At 47.7% G+C, this 17,084-nt stretch overlaps 1 protein-coding gene across 1 annotated transcript; it reads left to right on the top strand.

Annotated features, from left to right (window-relative positions):
* The first annotated feature begins 14,305 nt into the window (after nucleotides 1-14,305).
* Nucleotides 14,306-16,174, top strand: MSANTD7 (Myb/SANT DNA binding domain containing 7). Its single transcript, XM_073328665.1, has 2 exons — nucleotides 14,306-15,094; nucleotides 15,680-16,174. Exons 1-2 carry the CDS (start codon nucleotides 14,512-14,514, stop codon nucleotides 15,763-15,765), a joined length of 669 nt encoding a protein of 222 aa, XP_073184766.1. The 5' UTR covers nucleotides 14,306-14,511; the 3' UTR covers nucleotides 15,766-16,174.
* Nucleotides 16,175-17,084: the final 910 nt, after the last annotated feature.

Genomic DNA, 17,084 nt, shown 5'->3' on the forward strand with positions numbered 1-17,084 from the left:
GTTGGCATTAAGTCTGGGCTCTCACAAAGTTCTATTTAATAATAAAAACTGCAGGGAAGGGCAGCTGTCCACAACTGGTGCCAGGCTCATAAATCGCTGGGGATGCTAGCAGAGCTTTTAATATTAAAACAAATACATACCCTTATCAGATGATTTCCAGTAGGAGCCCACTTGCTCTGATTTTTGGTCTCAGTGCCACAAACTGGGGATAAATTCCTATAGGGACAGATTTTGCTAGTCTGGGGTAGCAGTATAAAAGCTGTAGTGTAAATGAAAACCAGGCCCCATTGAGCAGTCAAAATCAATAGAACCATTTGTGGAGTAAGATATAGCGTCAGTGTTGTCAGACAGCTCTTAGAGATTCAACGTAAGATAAGAATGACAGGCATCTGCCACCGCACTGTTCCTACCCCCTGACACTAGTGGGCTCCCTTCCTGACACTGATCCCCACCACCCTCAAACTTTTGTGGGAGGCTTGTGTCTTGCAAGATGTGCCTCTAGACCCATTGTTCACATTTGGGAGCACATTGCTGACAATACTATTCCCTGGATTCATAAGCATTCTGTTCCCATCAGCTAAGATGAAACACATCCAGATGGAAAGGTCACTAAATACAGCCAAACCTGGAGGGGGAAAAAAAGGAAATGAAAATATTACATTGCATCAGAGGAGGTTGATGGCTTGAAGTGAATCAGATTCCCTTTTATGCTACATTTTTGGGTCAGCCAAATATGAAAACTTTAAAGGGCCCAACACAAGGAACTATGGAGAAAATAAGCAAGAAGCAAGAAACCTTGTATTAGACTGTCACAGAGCAACATCAACCCTGGGGGTTATGGCAAGGGAGTGATAGGGCCGCATTTACATCAGTATGGCTGCCCTTAGCCTGAGGGCCACATGGCCCAATGGCCAGAATCAATAGGACCTCCCCTTGGTTTGTAGGGGAGTGTGGCCCAATGGCCAAAGTCAGTAAGGGAGGTTTGGTGGGCCTCCCCCCAAAAGGGGGATGGCCAGGGTAGGGGGACCAGGGCCCTCCCTGCTCCACCGGGTCCTAGCCCAGGGCTCTGATGGTGGCAAATGGGTTCTCCACCAAGTCAGCAGGGAATCCGCCCAAAACACACCAACATTGCAGGGACACTGGCTACATCTCTCCCTGGGCCTCTTTAGAGTCCCAGGGCTCCTCAGGCAGCACTGCTCCTAGCAATTGCAATCTCCTTGGGGCATCTTCGCACCTATCTGGGTCTTAGCATCTCCCACTGTCTGGGATTCCGGCTTCTCCTCAGCTGGAGCTGGCAAAGCACATCCTCCTTCCTTAGCAGTCAACCCTGACTGAGCTAGGTTGCTCCCTTTTATACTGTTGCAGCAGTTAGCGCATGCCCAGCAGGGACAAGGGGGTGTGTCTTCCACTGCCAAAAGTGCTGCCTTAACCCCTTCCACTCCAGTGCAGGGCGAGTATACCTTGTCATACTGGTCTATAAGGATTGACTTATACCTTGCAGCAGAAGAGTTTACATCCCTTCCAACACTCTTGGGTTTTTTGCTTATTATAGTTTGTGGATGTGTGTGCCTGCACTTCTGCATAAACTCTTGCATGAGAAAATGTGCACCCAATCCTCAACTGGTGGAAAACCAGCATAGCTCCATTGGAGACAATGGAACTATGGCAAGCTGCACCAGCAGAAAGGCCCTTTAAAATCTGGTTTCCATGATCACTCATGCACATGACTTTGCGATTCATTTCCTATGAATATTTGTGCCACTAAAACGCGATCACACAGATATTTGCTGGATGTCAATACAAAAAAGCTCACAAGCATGAGCAGAACACAGTCATTAAATAACGTGAACTAGAATTCATTATTCACCTGGCTCATGAATGGAGAGGTGAGCACATAGGGTGAAATCTTGGCCCCACTAAAGTCAGTGGGAGCTTTACTAGTGACTTTAGTGGCTCCAGGATTTCACCCATAATGGGTGCCCTCTGGTAAGAGTTGTGATTGTACTGCATAGTGCAATAGGCTTTTCCTGTACATTGTTACCCCAAATCCTTAAAAGGAACCTGACTGTGTTTGGACAGTAGCAGTATGATGGACTGCTAGCAGCGGATCTCGTAGTCTGGCTTACCTAATGTGGTGTTGAGTGATCACTCAGTGCTTATGGTGCTTGCGGAAGGTCTACTTTGTTCTATGCCTGGTTCCAGCTGGCTGTGTGCATAACAACAAGAGTTTCACAGCGCCCCACCCAGACTCTATATCTGGGAAGTTTGACCCATAGAGACACAGTCCCCAAAACCACACGTAAAATCATAATAGTAACAACGGGTAAAACTGAGGGGCAGTAGGAGTGGCGGAAGTGGTGAGGGGATGGTCACAGCTCCATCTCTTCAGCTAAAGCTAGAGGGGAGCTCCCCTCCTTTCCCTAGCTAAAGTAAACAGTGCTCCCCCACAACGCCACACTCCACAGGCTCTAGGACTAGGCAGGTGATAAGCGCTCCCTCTACTGGCTCAACCCTCTTTCACCACTGCCATCTATGTGCTAAGTGGCACAGTTGAGACAAGGATGGATGTTGCTTCAGGGGTAATGAGATTCTGAATATTGTGAATGGGCTACACTTAAAAAAAATGGAGTTACAGTTCAATTTGAAATCACGAATTACAGCTGTGTGGCAACCCAGACATTGGCATGTTACAGCAGCAGGATGTTTCACTCCCTCTCACTGGTGACCATATATTAGAAATGCCATGGGGCAGGATCCTATTTCTGTGCATGAATATACAATAGATAATAAATGGTCCTTGACACAATAAGTCATTCTAGGCTGTTTATACCCTAAACAAAGGCTCTGTACCTCATCCCCTTGAAGTATATGAACCCTTAATCACTCCAAGCAGCACCTCGTTCTTTGTGGAGTTCCATGTGGGCTAGAGCAGCCCATTAATCTTTTTACTTCTCATGGACCATGGGATATTGACCCGCGCGTAGGAAAGCCCAAAGCACAGTACATAGTAGTCAAATCTCACTGTGGAGAATTTGGTAAATTGGACTCTTAAATTCCTTTGGCTTATTGCCAAGTGCAGAAAAAAGCGACGACAGAGAAATATTCTTAGGATCAGCTGGGTCAGCCACTGAATCTAAAGTGGAGCACAGTATTCTTGTTAGACAAGAGTCAAGAGAACAAGAGGTTTTGCACTGATGCTGTTGCCCTTTGCTGCATATATAAAAAACAAACAACCAGCTTTTAACAGGTGAAACAAGATCATTATAAGAAGCCCCGTTACTATTCACTGATAGGTATTCAGAATATCTTCCACATCTAATTGTGTTTATAAGGATCTTTTCCTTCCTAAAGCACACATTAAAGGAAAGGCCTTTTCCTCCTTCTGAAGCCCAAAGTTTTGCTACTTGCTAGCAGCTAGTTTCTGTGAGCCATGGTGACATGTACAGCTGTCGCTCTTAGAAAGTCAGCTGCCAATAGCTCTCAGAATTCACAAAAGTTGGTATTCCATCTATTGTGACACTGTTGAAGCAACCAAGAAACCAGAAGCACTAAACAAAACTTCAAACCCCTACAATGAAAACTGTTAAGTTTGCCTAAAATTTTATCTTTCAGGATACATATTCTCTGTTAAAAGCTTGAATCCTAAGTAGCTGTAAACTGAAAGTGGGTTAAAAGTTTCTCACCTATATGCTCTTCTGTGACGGGTTGTATTAAGCCCAGAGACCCCCTGCTGGAGGCCTTGTGGTCCTACCACAACTGTCTCAGAAAGGAGCAGTGGAGGTGCGTCCTCCAAGTGGCCTAGAGAGGCTGTGTGGGAAGCAGCCAATCAGAGCATTATAGGCCCATACAAAAGGAGCTGCAGGAGTTTAGGACAGTCAGTTGCTGCCTGGAACTGGAGGAATGAGACCTGCATTCCTGGCTGGATGAATGAGCAGCAGGACAATAGACAGATCAGTTGCTGGCAGGGATTGTAGGAGTAAGAGGGAACTCCTGGATGGATGCTGGGAAAGACTGAGAAAAAGACTTCAGTCCTATAGTAAGGGTGAAGCATTTGTGAAGCCACGGGGAAGTGGCCCAGAGAAGTGTAGCAGCATAGTGGGTGCAGTGCACGTGGCTGCTATTCACAGGGTGTCTGGGCTGGGACCCAGAGTATTGAGTTGGCCTGAGTCCCCCCTACTGGCCACTAGGGAAGTGGCTTTAGCCCTGAAGAAGGAAGCTGAGAAGGGGCTGAATATTAAACTGTGAAACACCCTTGGAAGGGGATCAGATAGTTTAGTGGCCGAGCTGGGATCGGAAAGGCCTAGAACGGACAAAGACAGTGTCCCCAGGGAGGGAATCCTGGGAATATGGTCCCATACTAGGGCCGGGACTATTTAAAGACTAAGCCCAGGGAGGGCTACAGGGATAGGCTCCAGTTGGACTGTATACCCCAGAAATTATCTATGTTGTTTTACATACAGACTATGTGTGACTCAGCCAGAGGGATGAGTTGTCGACTAACCACCTGAGAAATCACTGATAGAGCTTACTGCAGACTAAGAGAGTGCAGTCCCACAAACCCAGATGCGGTGCTCGTGTGAGATGAGGGCACCCTCTTATACATCCCAATAAAGTAACACATATAAACTGATACTAAAACATTGTTAATATTTGAGAGAGAGAGAGATGTCATGTGGTGGAGGACTGGAAGCCAGGAATTCCTCTGTAAAATCCCAGCCCTGACATTGATTTCCTCGGTGGTTTAAGCAAATCATTTACACTCTGCCTCAGTTTCTCCATCTGTAAAACAGCTTTGCAGATATCAGTCTACAATGACTGCTGACATTTTTAATGTTGACCCTGCTGTAAACATCTTGCAGAGACTTCTGTTCTTTGTATCATATGCTAGTGCAACAGCAATTAATTTAGCAATTTTATTATTTTTCCCCCGATACAAGTGAATTTCCTCTTGTGAGTAGATGCTTTTCCCCAGCTTGCACCAAGACACAATCTACACATTCTGCATGGGGTCAAAATATACCCCCACCTTTCTGATATTTGACTTTATTAACAAGTCACTCAAATTTAACATGATCTTTCTCCACATACTGGACTGCGGTTCCTAGGGATCCTCCCCAACCACTCTTCTCCCCAAAGAGCCACTCCCAACTATATGTAACCAAAGTGGAGTTTAATGAGCTACACATGCACAGTTATCAACTGAACTCATTCATCATCTAACAGAGCCAACGCTCATTAACAGGTTGGATCTGCAGAAGGGTACTGCTATCCTCTTAGATAGGTAACATCATTACAAGTTGGGGAGTGACTGTGGTAATGAGATGATGGATTGGTAGCAGAGGAGCAACTATAGTAATATCTGTGTGAAGCCTATGAGAATGCTCAGCATGAAGCAGGTACAATAGACTTGGAGCTGCTCTGTAATTTCTGAATGCACTGTGTGACCTGCTTATTGGAAGGCTTACTGTGTGCATATATTGAGTTAATTCAATAGCAGGATTGTCAGGAAGGAGGACAAGAACTCAGGGCAGACTCTCAGCAGAAAACAAAGAATATTAACTTTAATGTGGCTATCCTGACTCCTGCTGGGCTGCCCAAACTGGTTTAATCAGGCTCAGAAAACCAAGCAGAACAATATGATTTGGGGACTGGATTAAAAAGTAATTGAGACAGAGGTGGGAGAGTTGAGTTCCAACTCAAGCAGAAGGAGGATTATAACCTCTGAGAGTGCTCTAACCAGTGGGCTAAAAATATAACATGAGGAATGGGGGCAGGAGGACAGCACCACCTCCTCCTTGTTGTTTTTGCTTGACTGGCTTTAGGCATCAAACTCCAAGAGAGGGTTCACATCTGAAAATCCTAAATGCAAATAGGCACCTCTCTCTTACCTGGACTTTGGTTCCGAAATCTCTTTGAGGGGTGGGGCCTAGATCACACCCCTCTCCCTGTCAGTTCCGATTGGCTAGCTTAGGCAGCTCTCCTCTCAGCATGCTGACTCTTGTGGATCCCATTCTTAGTCACCTACCTGTACCCATGTATTGTACAGAGATCCTGAGCATCTAATGTGGGGCTGTGGATTCCACTAGGAGCAAGGTGTCTAAAGTTAAGCATAAGACACAGCACTGTAAAGTCCCCTTGGTGGATCTGCTCCCAAGGGTATGTCTACACTATGAAGTTAGGTCGAATTTATAGAAGTTGGTTTTTTTAGAAATTGTTTTTATATAGTTGATTGTGTGTGTCCCCACACAAAATGCTCAAAGTGCTTTAAGTGCACTAACTCGGCGGAGTGTTTCCACAGTACTGAGGCTAGCGTCGACTTCCGGAGCGTTGCACTGTGGGTAGCTATCCCACAGTTCCCGCAGTCTCCGCTGCCCATTGGAATTCTGGGTTGAGATCCCAACACCTGATGGGGCAAAAACATTGTTGCGGGTGGTTCTGGGTACATGTCGTCAGGCCCCCTCTTCTCTGTGAAAGCAATGGCAGATAATCGTTCCACGTCTTTTTTCCCTGAGTTACCTGTGGAGATGCCATACCATGGAAAGCATGGAGCCCACTCAGCTCACTGTCGCCCTATGTCTCCTGGGTGCTGGCAGATGTGGTACTGCATTGCTACACAGCAGCAGCTCATGGCCTTGTGACAGCAGACGGTGCAATAGGCCTGATAACCATCATCATCATGTCTGAGGTGCTCCTGGCTACCTTGGTAAGGTCGGTCAGGAGCGCCTGGGCAGACATGGGCGCAGGGACTGAAATAGGAGTGACTCGACCAGGTCATTCTCTTTAGTCCTGCCAGCAGTCCTATCGTACCATCTTCTGGCGAGCAGCCAGGAGTTCATAGAATATCAGGGTTGGAAGGGACCTCAGGAGGTCATCTAGTCCAACCCCCTGCTCAAAGCAGGACCAATCCCCAATTAAATCATCCCAGCCAGGGCTTTGTCAAGCCTGACCTTAAAAATATCTAAGGAAGGAGATTCCACCACCTCCCTAGGTAACGCATTCCAGTGTTTCACCACCCTCCTAGTGAAAAAGGTTTTCCTAATATGCAACCTAAACCTCCCCCACTGCAACTTCAGACCATTACTCCTCGTTCTGTCATCTGCTACCACTGAGAACAGTCTAGATCCATCCTCTTTGGAACCCCCTTTCAGGTAGTTGAAAGCAGCTAGTAAATCCCCCCTCATTCTTCTCCTCTGCAGACTAAACAATCCCAGTTCCCTCAGCCTCTCCTCATAAGTCATGTGTTCTAGTCCCCTAATCATTTTTGTTGCCCTCCGCTAGACGTTCTCCAATTTTTTCCACATCCTTTTGTAGTGTAGGGCCCAAAACTAGACACAGTACTCCAGATAAGGTCTCACCAATGTCCAATAGAGGGGAACGATCACATCCCTTGATCTGCTGGCAATGCCCCTACTTACACAGCCCAAAATACCATTGGCCTTCTTAGCCACAATGGCCCTCTGACTCATATCCAGCTTCTCATCCACTGTAACCCCAGGTCCTTTTCTGCAGAACGCTCGCATCTTCAGGAACTCTGGTCTGTTTCAAAAGCTGTAGGAAGGGACTTTCTTCCCAGACCAGAAAATAACCATGGGGGATGTTGAAATGCCCACGCCTACCCCTTAATGGCATGGCTCATGAAGCTGTACACAGGCAGCCTGGAAAGTAATCAGGAGCTGTTCAACTACAGGCTGAGCAAGCGCAGAACGGTGGTAGAATGCGCATTTGGACATTTAAAAGCATGCTGGCGCAGTTTACTGACTTGCTTAGACCTCAGCAAAACCAATATTCCCATTGTTATTACTGCTTGTTGTGTACTCCACAATATCTGTGAGATTAAGGGGGAAAGACATTTATGAGGGGGCGGTGGGTGGGAGGTTGAGGCAAATTGCCAGGCCGCTGGTTACGCGCAGCCAGACACCAGGGCAGTTAGAAGAATACAGCATAGAATCATATCATAGAATCTCAGGGTTGGAAGGGACCTCAGGAGGTCATCTAGTCCAACCCCCTGCTCAAAAGAAGGACCCATCCCCAATTAAATCATCCCAGCCAGGGCTTTGTCAAGCCTGACCTTAAAAACTTCTAAGGAAGGAGATTCCACCACCTCCCTAGACAACGCATTCCAGTGCTTCACCACCCTCCTAGTGAAAAAGTTTTTCCTAATATCCAACCTAAACCTCCCCCACTGCAACTTGAGACCATTACTCCTTGTCCTGTCCTCTTCCACCACTGAGAATAGTCTAGAACCATCCTCTCTGGAACCACCTCTCAGGTAGTTGAAAGCAGCTATCAAATCCCCCCTCATTCTTCTCTTCCGCAGACTAAACAATCCCAGTTCCCTCAGCCTCTCCTCATAAGTCACGTGTTCCAGACCCCTAATCATTTTTGTTGCCCTTTGTTGGACTCTCTCCAATGTATCCACATCCTTCTTGTAGTGTGGGGCCCAAAACTGGACACAGTACTCCAGATGAGGCCTCACCAATGTCGAATAGAGGGGGACGATCACATCCCTCGATCTGCTCGCTATGGCCCTACTTATACATCCCAAAATGCCATTGGCCTTCTTGGCAACAAGTGCACACTGCTGACTCATATCCAGCTTCTCATCCACTGTCACCCCTAGGTCCTTTTCCGCAGAACTGCTGCCTAGCCATTCGGTCCCTAGTCTGTAGCTGTGCATTGGGTTCTTCCGTCCTAAGTGCAGGACCCTGCACTTATCCTTATTGAACCTCATCAGATTTCTTTTGGCCCAATCCTCCAATTTGTCTAGGTCCCTCTGTATCCTATCCCTGCCCTCCAGCGTATCTACCACTCCTCCCAGTTTATCATCCGCAAATTTGCGGAGAGTGCAATCCACACCATCCTCCAGATCATTTATGAAGATATTGAACAAAACCGGCCCCAGGACCGACCCCTGGGGCACTCCACTTGACACCGGCTGCCAACTAGACATGGAGCCATTGATCACTACCAGTTGAGCCTGACAATCTAGCCAACTTTCTACCCACCTTATAGTGCATTCATCCAGCCCATACTTCCTTAACTTGCTGACAAGAATACTGTGGGAGACCGTGTCAAAAGCTTTGCTAAAGTCAAGAAACAATACATCCACTGCTTTCCCTTCATCCACAGAACCAGTAATTTCATCATAGAAGGCGATTAGATTAGTCAGGCATGACCTTCCCTTGGTGAATCCATGCTGACTGTTCCTGATCACTTTCCTCTCATGCAAGTGCTTCAGGATTGATTCTTTGAGGACCTTCTCCATGATTTTTCCAGGGACTGAAGTGAGGCTCACTGTCCTGTAGTTCCCAGGATCCTCCTTCTTCCCTTTTTTAAAGATTGGCACTACATTAGCCTTTTTCCAGTCATCCAGGACTTCCCCTGTTCGCCACGAGTTTTCAAAGATAATGGCCAATGGCTCTGCAATCACAGCCGCCAGTTCCTTTAGCACTCTCGGATGCAACTCGTCCAGCCCCATGGACTTGTGCACGTCCAGCTTTTCTAAATAGTCCCTAACCACCTCTTTCTCCACAGAGGGCTGGCCATCTATTCCCCATGTTGTGATGCCCAGCGCAGCAGTCTGGGAGCTGTCCTTGTTCGTGAAGACAGAGGTACTCAATGCTTTTTTTGCATTAGCTTTTTCCACATCCTCTGTCACTAGGTTGCCTCCCTCATTCATTAAGGGGCCCACACTTTCCTTGGCTTTCTTCTTGTTGCCAACATACCTGAAGAAACCCTTCTTGTTACTCTTAACATCTCTCGCTAGCTGCAGCTCCAGGTGCAGGGCGTGCTGTGCCTGAGAGAAGCTTTGAAAGCCAGTTTCATGACTGGCCAGGCTACAGTGTGAAAGTTCTGTTTAAAAAAAGAAAAAGGAGTACTAGTGGCACCTTAGAGACTAACCAATTTGAGCATAAGCTTTTGTGAGCTACAGCTCCCCCTCTTGGTTCACTGTACTTCCCTGTAAGCTAGCCACCCTTCCCTCCTCCCTTCAATCACTGCTTGCAGAGGCACTAAAGTCATTGTTGCTTCACATTCATGCATTCTTTATTAATTCAATCACACAAATAGGGGGATAACTGCCAAGGTAGCCCAGGAGGGGTGGTAGAGGACAAGTTTAAATCTTTAAAACTTATTCAATGCCAGCCTTCTGTTTCTTGGGCAATCCTCTTGGGTGGAGTGGCTGGGTGGCAGGAGGCGAGCCCCCCCCAGCATTCTTGGGCATCTGGGTGAGGATGCTATGGAACTTGGGGGAGGAGGGCAGTTGGTTACACAGGGGCTGTAGTGGCGGTCTGTGCTCCAGCTGCCTTTTCTGCAGCTCTACCATATGCTGGAGCATATTAGTTTGATCCTCCAGCAGCCTCAGCATTGAATCCTGCCTCACACTGCCACCACCGATCAGCTTCAGCCCGCCACCTCTCCTCCTGGTCATTTTGTGCTTTCCTGCGCTCTTACATTGTCTGCCTCCATGCATTCATCTGTGCTCTGTCAGTGTGGGAGGACAGCATGAGGTCAGAGAACATATCACAAGTGTGTTTTTTTCACCTTCTAATCTTCACTAGCCTCTGGGAAGGAGAAGATGCTGTGATCCTTGAAACACATGCAGCTGGTGGAGAAAAAAAGGGACAGTGGTATTTAAAAAGACATTTTATAGAACAATGGGTACACTCTTTCATGGTAAACCTTGCTGTTAACATTACAACCATAGCATATGTTCTTTTGTTCCAAGGTCGCATTTTACCTTCCCCTACCATGTGGGTAGCCCCTCCCCCCCCATGGCTAACAGCAGGGAACATTTCTGTTCAGCCACAGGCAAACAGCCCAGCAGGAACGGGCACCTCTGCATGTCCCCTGAAGAAAAGCCCCCTATTTCAACCAGGTGACTATGAATTATATCACTATCCTGAGAATAACACAAGGAGAAAGAAAGGATGTTTGAACACCAGCAAATACACTGCAATGCTTTGTTCTGCAATGATTCCTGACTATGTGCTACTGGCCTGGTGTGGTAAAGTGTCCTACCATGGTGGACGGAATAAAGCTGCTCTCCCCAGAAACCTTTTGCGAAGGCTTTGGGAGTACATCCAGGAGAGCTTTATGGAGATGTCCCTGGAGGATTTCCGCTCCATCCCCAGACATGTTAGCAGACTTTTCCAGTAGCAGTACTGGCCATGAATGCCAGGCAAATTAAACGTGCTTGCTTTTAAAGCATGTATTCTGTTTAAAAAGGTACACTAACCAGAGGTCCCTTCTCTGCCTGGTGGGTCTGGGAGGCAGCCTTGGGTGGGTTCGGGGGTACTGGCTGCAGGTCCAGGGTGAGAAACAGTTCCTGCCTGTTGGGAAAACCAGTTTCTCAGCTCACAGCAAGCAAGCGATCTTCCTCATTCCCCAAACCTGCTTCCATGTTGCCTCCCTCTCCATTGAAGGGGTCAAACCACATGGTTGGGGTAGTGGTGGCGGCTGAACTCCCTAAAATGGCATGCAGCTTATCATAGAAGCGGCACGTTTGGGGCTCTGACCCGGAGTGGCCTTTGCCTCTCTGGTAGGTTTGCCTCAGCTCCTTAGGTTTCATGCAGTACTACTTCGGGTCCCTGTTATGGCCTGTCCTTCATGCCCTGGGAGATTGACAAATGTTTTGGCATTTCAAAAACTGGAATGGAGTTCTGATAGCATGGATTCCTCTCCCCATACAGCGATCAGATCTCGTACCTCCTGTTCAGTCCATGCTGGAGCTCTCTTGTGATTCTGGGACTCCATCATGGTCACCTCTGCTGATGAGCTCTGCACTCACCTGCAGTTTGCCACGCTGGCCAAACAGGAAATGAAATTCAAAAGTTCGCAGGCCTTTTCCTGTCTACCTGGCCAGTGCATCTGAGTTGAGAGTGCTGTCCAGAGCAGTCACAATGGAGCACTCTGGAATAGCTCCTGGAGGCCAATACCATCTAATTGCATCCACAGTACCCCAAATTTGACCCAGCAAGGCTGATTTCAGTGCTAATCCCCTTGTCAAGGGTGGAGTAAAGAAATAGATTTTAAGAGCCCTTTAAGTTGAAAAAAAAAAAAAGGCTTTGTCATGTGGATGGGTGCAGGGTTAAATCAATTTAATACTGCTAAATTTGACCTCAACTCCTAGTGTAGACCAGGGCTAAGTGAAAGCTTGTGACAGTGCAGGGACTTGACCCTCTATCTCCCAAATCCTAGGCCAACACCCCACTACTAAGGCAACAGGCCTTGACTTATGCCCTTCCTCATGTCATAAGAGGAATTATTTGTTGAGAGAGTTCTTGAGATACCCAGAATTCTGGGTCACCTTGCTAACCCCTGTCTCCCACATGAGGGAATCTTGCTTGTACTTGGCTGTGTGTTAGTTCCCTGACACCAATCTGTTAACCACTCAAATGCTCTCCTCTGGTAAATGCCAGTGCTACCCTCTATAGGGTCCTTCCCCATTATCCAGTGAACACTCACAGAAATACCAGGTCTATAGCCCTCAAAGGAACAGTACATACATCATACAAGCTGGTATAACTCAGGAACAGAACTTTTCCTTAATATCACACCACTGACATTTATAGTCAAAACAAGAATAAGTTTATCATCAAAGATTCAGGATTCAAGTGTTCGTGAGGAAGGATCATGAAAACAAATTGTTATATATAAAACAAAATCATAACATGCTTTTTAGAAACTAAACTTAACAGGTTAACATTCTGTTTAAAGAAGTCTTCTCACCCAGGGTCTTCAGCTTTTTAACCAACGCTGGCCGAGATCCCATTTTCATGAAGATAAATGCACCAAGATTCCCTTATGCTGGAGGCAGGGAGTAACCGACAGCCCTGGGTACCCTGAGAAACATCACCTCCCTTCCCAACTGTCTTTTCCCCTGATTATAAGCAGCTTCTCCCAGAGCTGAAGGGTTAACCCCTATGTTGCCAGGCCAGGGACAGGCACCTGAACCAGTTAGACACCTGCATAAAGTGTTACCTGGAGTTTTCAGAATTCAAAGCAGTGGTAACTTAACTGTTTCACTTCAGGCAGTGTCAGGAATAAATCAATGGGAACACAGCAATTCTGTCTGATGAAATATTAATACAAGTAAGCATGCACTTATCTAAAAGTACTATTTATTAGATATAAAGCACACAGACAAACAATAGGTTTAGTACATCCCAGATACAGTTACTCACAGTCAGATGATTTTGAGTGATCACCAGCCAGGCTTTCAGGGACCCTCTTTCCATCCAGCTGATGATAGGGTGACCAGATGTCCTGATTGTACAAGGACAGCCCTGATATTCAGGGCTTTTTCTGATATAGGGGCATATCACCCCCACACCCCCTATTCCTTGACAGTGTTGAAAAGAGATCCTCCCCAGCCCAGTGCAAATGAGTGATGGGGGAGGGGGAATGAAGTGAGCAGGGTAGGGCCTTGGAGAAGGGGCAGGGCAAGGGTGTTCGATTTTGTGTGATTAGGAAGTTGGCAACTAGTAACCTGCTATCTGGTCACCCTAGCTCAGGTATCAGCGACCTTTGGCACGTGGCCTGTCAGGGAAAGCTGCTGGCAGGCCGGGACAGTTTTTTTTACCTGCAGCATCCTCAGGTTCATCCGATCTCAGCTCCCACTGGCCGCGTTTCACCGTTCCAGGCCAATGGGGGCTGCGGGAAGTGGTGTGGGCCAAGAGATGTGCTGGCCACCACTTCCCGCAGCCCCCATTGGCCTGGAACGGGGGACCGTGGCAAGTGGGAGCTGAGATCGGACGAACCTGAGGATGCTGCAGGTAAACAAACCATCCCGGCCCGCCAGTAGATTTCCCCGATGGACCGCATGCCAAAGGTTGCCGATCCCTGCCCTAGCTGATAGGGAGTTTAGAGGTCAGCTCCTTGCACAAAGAAAAGCATCCTTGGACTGCTCCAAGGTATTTACTTTTACCTAATCTGTTATAGCTAACTAACAAAACATACAACGTACAGTGACTCCTAGTAGGTCACCAATTCTCCTAATCTCAAAACATTTCTAGCCAAAACAACAATATGTCAGGGGCACCTAAAACCAAGGTCGCTATCCACTCAGTCTCTTCCATAACTTTCTGTCCCATCCTCCCATTCTAATTAACAAACTACAAGTATGCAGCTGTCTGACCTTGTCTCATAAAGGCCTAAGCCCTGGTCTACACTAGGACTTTAGGTCGAATTTAGCAGCGTTAAATCGATTTAAACCTGCACCCGTCCACACAGTGAAGCCCTTTATTTCGACTTAAAGGGCTCTTTAAATCGATTTCCTTACTCCACCCGACAAGTGGATTAGCGCTTAAATCGACGTTCCCAGCTCGAATTTGGGGTACTGTGGACACAATTCGATGGTATTGGCCTCCGGGAGCTATCCCAGAGTGCTCCATTCTGACCGCTCTGGACAGCACTCTCAACTCAGATGCACTGGCCAGGTAGACAGGAAAAGAACCGCAAACTTTTGAATCTCATTTCCTGTTTGGCCAGCGTGGCAAGCTGCAGGTGACCATGCAGAGCTCATCAGCACAGGTGACCATGATGGAGTCCCAGAATCGCAAAAGAGCTCCAGCATGGACCGAACGGGAGGTACGGGATCTGATCGCTGTTTGGGGAGAGGAATCCGTGCTATCAGAACTCCATTCCAGTTTTCGAAATGCCAAAACCTTTGTGAAAATCTCCCAGGGCATGAAGGACAGAGGCCATAACAGGGACCCGAAGCAGTGCCGCGTGAAACTGAAGGAGCTGAGGCAAGCCTACCAGAAAACCAGAGAGGCGAACAGCCGCTCTGGGTCAGAGCCCCAACCATGCCGCTTCTATGATGAGCTGCATGCCATTTTAGGGGGTTCAGCCACCACTACCCCAGCCGTGTTGTTTGACTCCTTCAATGGAGATGGAGGCAATACGGAAGCAGGTTTTGGGGACGAAGAAGATGAGGAGGAGGAGGAGGTTGTAGATAGCTCACAGCAAGCAAGCGGAGAAACCGGTTTTCCCGACAGCCAGGAACTGTTTCTCACCCTAGACCTGGAGCCAGTACCCCCCGAACCCACCCAAGGCTGCCTCCTGGACCCAGCAGGCGGAGAAGGGACCTCTGGTGAGTGTACCTTTTAAAATGCTATACATGGTTTAAAGACAAGCATGTGAAAGGATTACTTTGCCCTGGCATTTGCGGTTCTCCTAGATGTAGTCCTAAAGCCTTTGCAAAAGGTTTCTGGGGAGGGCAGCCTTATTTCGTCCTTCATGGTAGGACACTTTATCACTCCAGGCCAGTAACACATACTCGGGAATCACTGTAGAACAAAGCATTGCAGTGTATGTTTGCTGGCATTCAACCAAAATCCGTTCTCTCTCTCTGTGTTATCCTCAGGAGAGTGAGATATAATTCATGGTCACCTGGTTGAAATAGGGTGCTTTTCTTCAGGGACACTCAGTATAGCCCATTCCTGCTGTGCTGTTTGCCTGTGGCTGAACAGAAATGTTCCCCGCTGTTAGCCACGGGGAGGGAGGAGGGTTGAGGGGGTAGTCACGCGGTGGGAGGAGGCAAAATGCGACCTTGTAACGAAAGCACATGTGCTATGTATGTAATGTTAACAGCAAGGTTTACCCTGAAAGAGTGTAGCGACTGTTTTATAAAATGTGTCTTTTTAAATACAGCTGTCCCTTTTTTTTTCTCCACCAGCTGGATGTGTTTCAATGATCACAGGATCTTCTCCTTCCCAGAGGCTAGTGAAGCTTAGAAAGAAAAAAAACATGCACTCGAGATGAAATGTTCTCCGAGCTCATGCTGTCCTCCCACACTGACAGAGCACAGACGAATGCGTGGAGGCAAATAATGTCAGAGTGCAGGAAAGCACAAAATGACCGGGAGGAGAGGTGGCGGGCTGAAGAGAGTAAGTGGCGGGCTGAAGAGAGGGCTGAAGCTCAAATGTGGCGGCAGCGTGATGAGAGGAGGCAGGATTCAATGCTGAGGCTGCTACAGAACCAAACCAGAATGCTCCAGTGTACGGTTGAGCTGCAGCAAAGGCAGCTGGAGCACAGACTGCCACTGCTGCCCCTCTGTAACCAACCGCCCTCCTCCCCAAGTTCCATAGCCTCCACACCCAGACGCCCAAGAACGCAGTGGGGGGGGCCTCCGGCCAACCAGCAACTCCACAACAGAGGATTGCCCAAAAAAAAGAAGGCTGTCATTCAATAAATTTTAAAGTTGTAAACTTTTAACGTGCTGTGCTTAAAGTGCTGTGTGGCATTTTCCTTCACTCCTCCACCACCCCTCCTGGGATACCTTGGTAGTCATCCCCCTATTTGTGTGATGAATGAATAACGAATGCATGACTGTGAAGCAGCAATGACTTTATTGCCTCTGCAAGTGGTGATTAAAGGGAGGAGGGGACGGTGGTTAGCTTACAGGGAAGTAGAGTGAACCAAGGGGCGGGGGGTTTCATCAAGGAGAAACAAACAGAACTTTCACACTGTAGCCTGGCCAGTCATGAAACTGGTTTTCAAAGCTTCTCTGATGCGTACTGCGCCCTCCTGAGCTCTTCTAACCACCCTGGTGTCTGGCTGCGCGTAACCAGCAGCCAGGCGATTTGCCTCAGCCTCCCACCCCGCCATAAACGTCTCCCCCTTACTCTCACAGATATTGTGGAGCACACAGCAAGCAGTAATAACAGTGGGAATATTGGTTTCGCTGAGGTCTAAGCGAGTCAGTAAACTGCGCCAGCGCGCCTTTAAACATCCAAATGCACATTCTACCACCATTCTGCACTTGCTCAGCCTGTAGTTGAACAGCTCCTGACTACTGTCCAGGCTGCCTGTGTACGGCTTCATGAGCCATGGCATTAAGGGGTAGGCTGGGTCCCCAAGGATACATATAGGCATTTCAACATCCCCAACAGTTATTTTCTGGTCTGGGAAGAAAGTCCCTTCCTGCAGCTTTTGAAACAGACCAGAGTTCCTGAAGATGCGAGCGTCATGCACCTTTCCCGGCCATCCCACGTTGATGTTGGTGAAACGTCCCTTGTGATCCACCAGAGCTTGCAGCACTATCGAAAAGTACCCCTTGCGGTTTATGTACTCAGCGGCTT

This window comes from Lepidochelys kempii, chromosome 1 (genome assembly GCF_965140265.1).
Source record: "Lepidochelys kempii isolate rLepKem1 chromosome 1, rLepKem1.hap2, whole genome shotgun sequence".
Taxonomy (NCBI): domain Eukaryota; kingdom Metazoa; phylum Chordata; order Testudines; family Cheloniidae; genus Lepidochelys; species Lepidochelys kempii.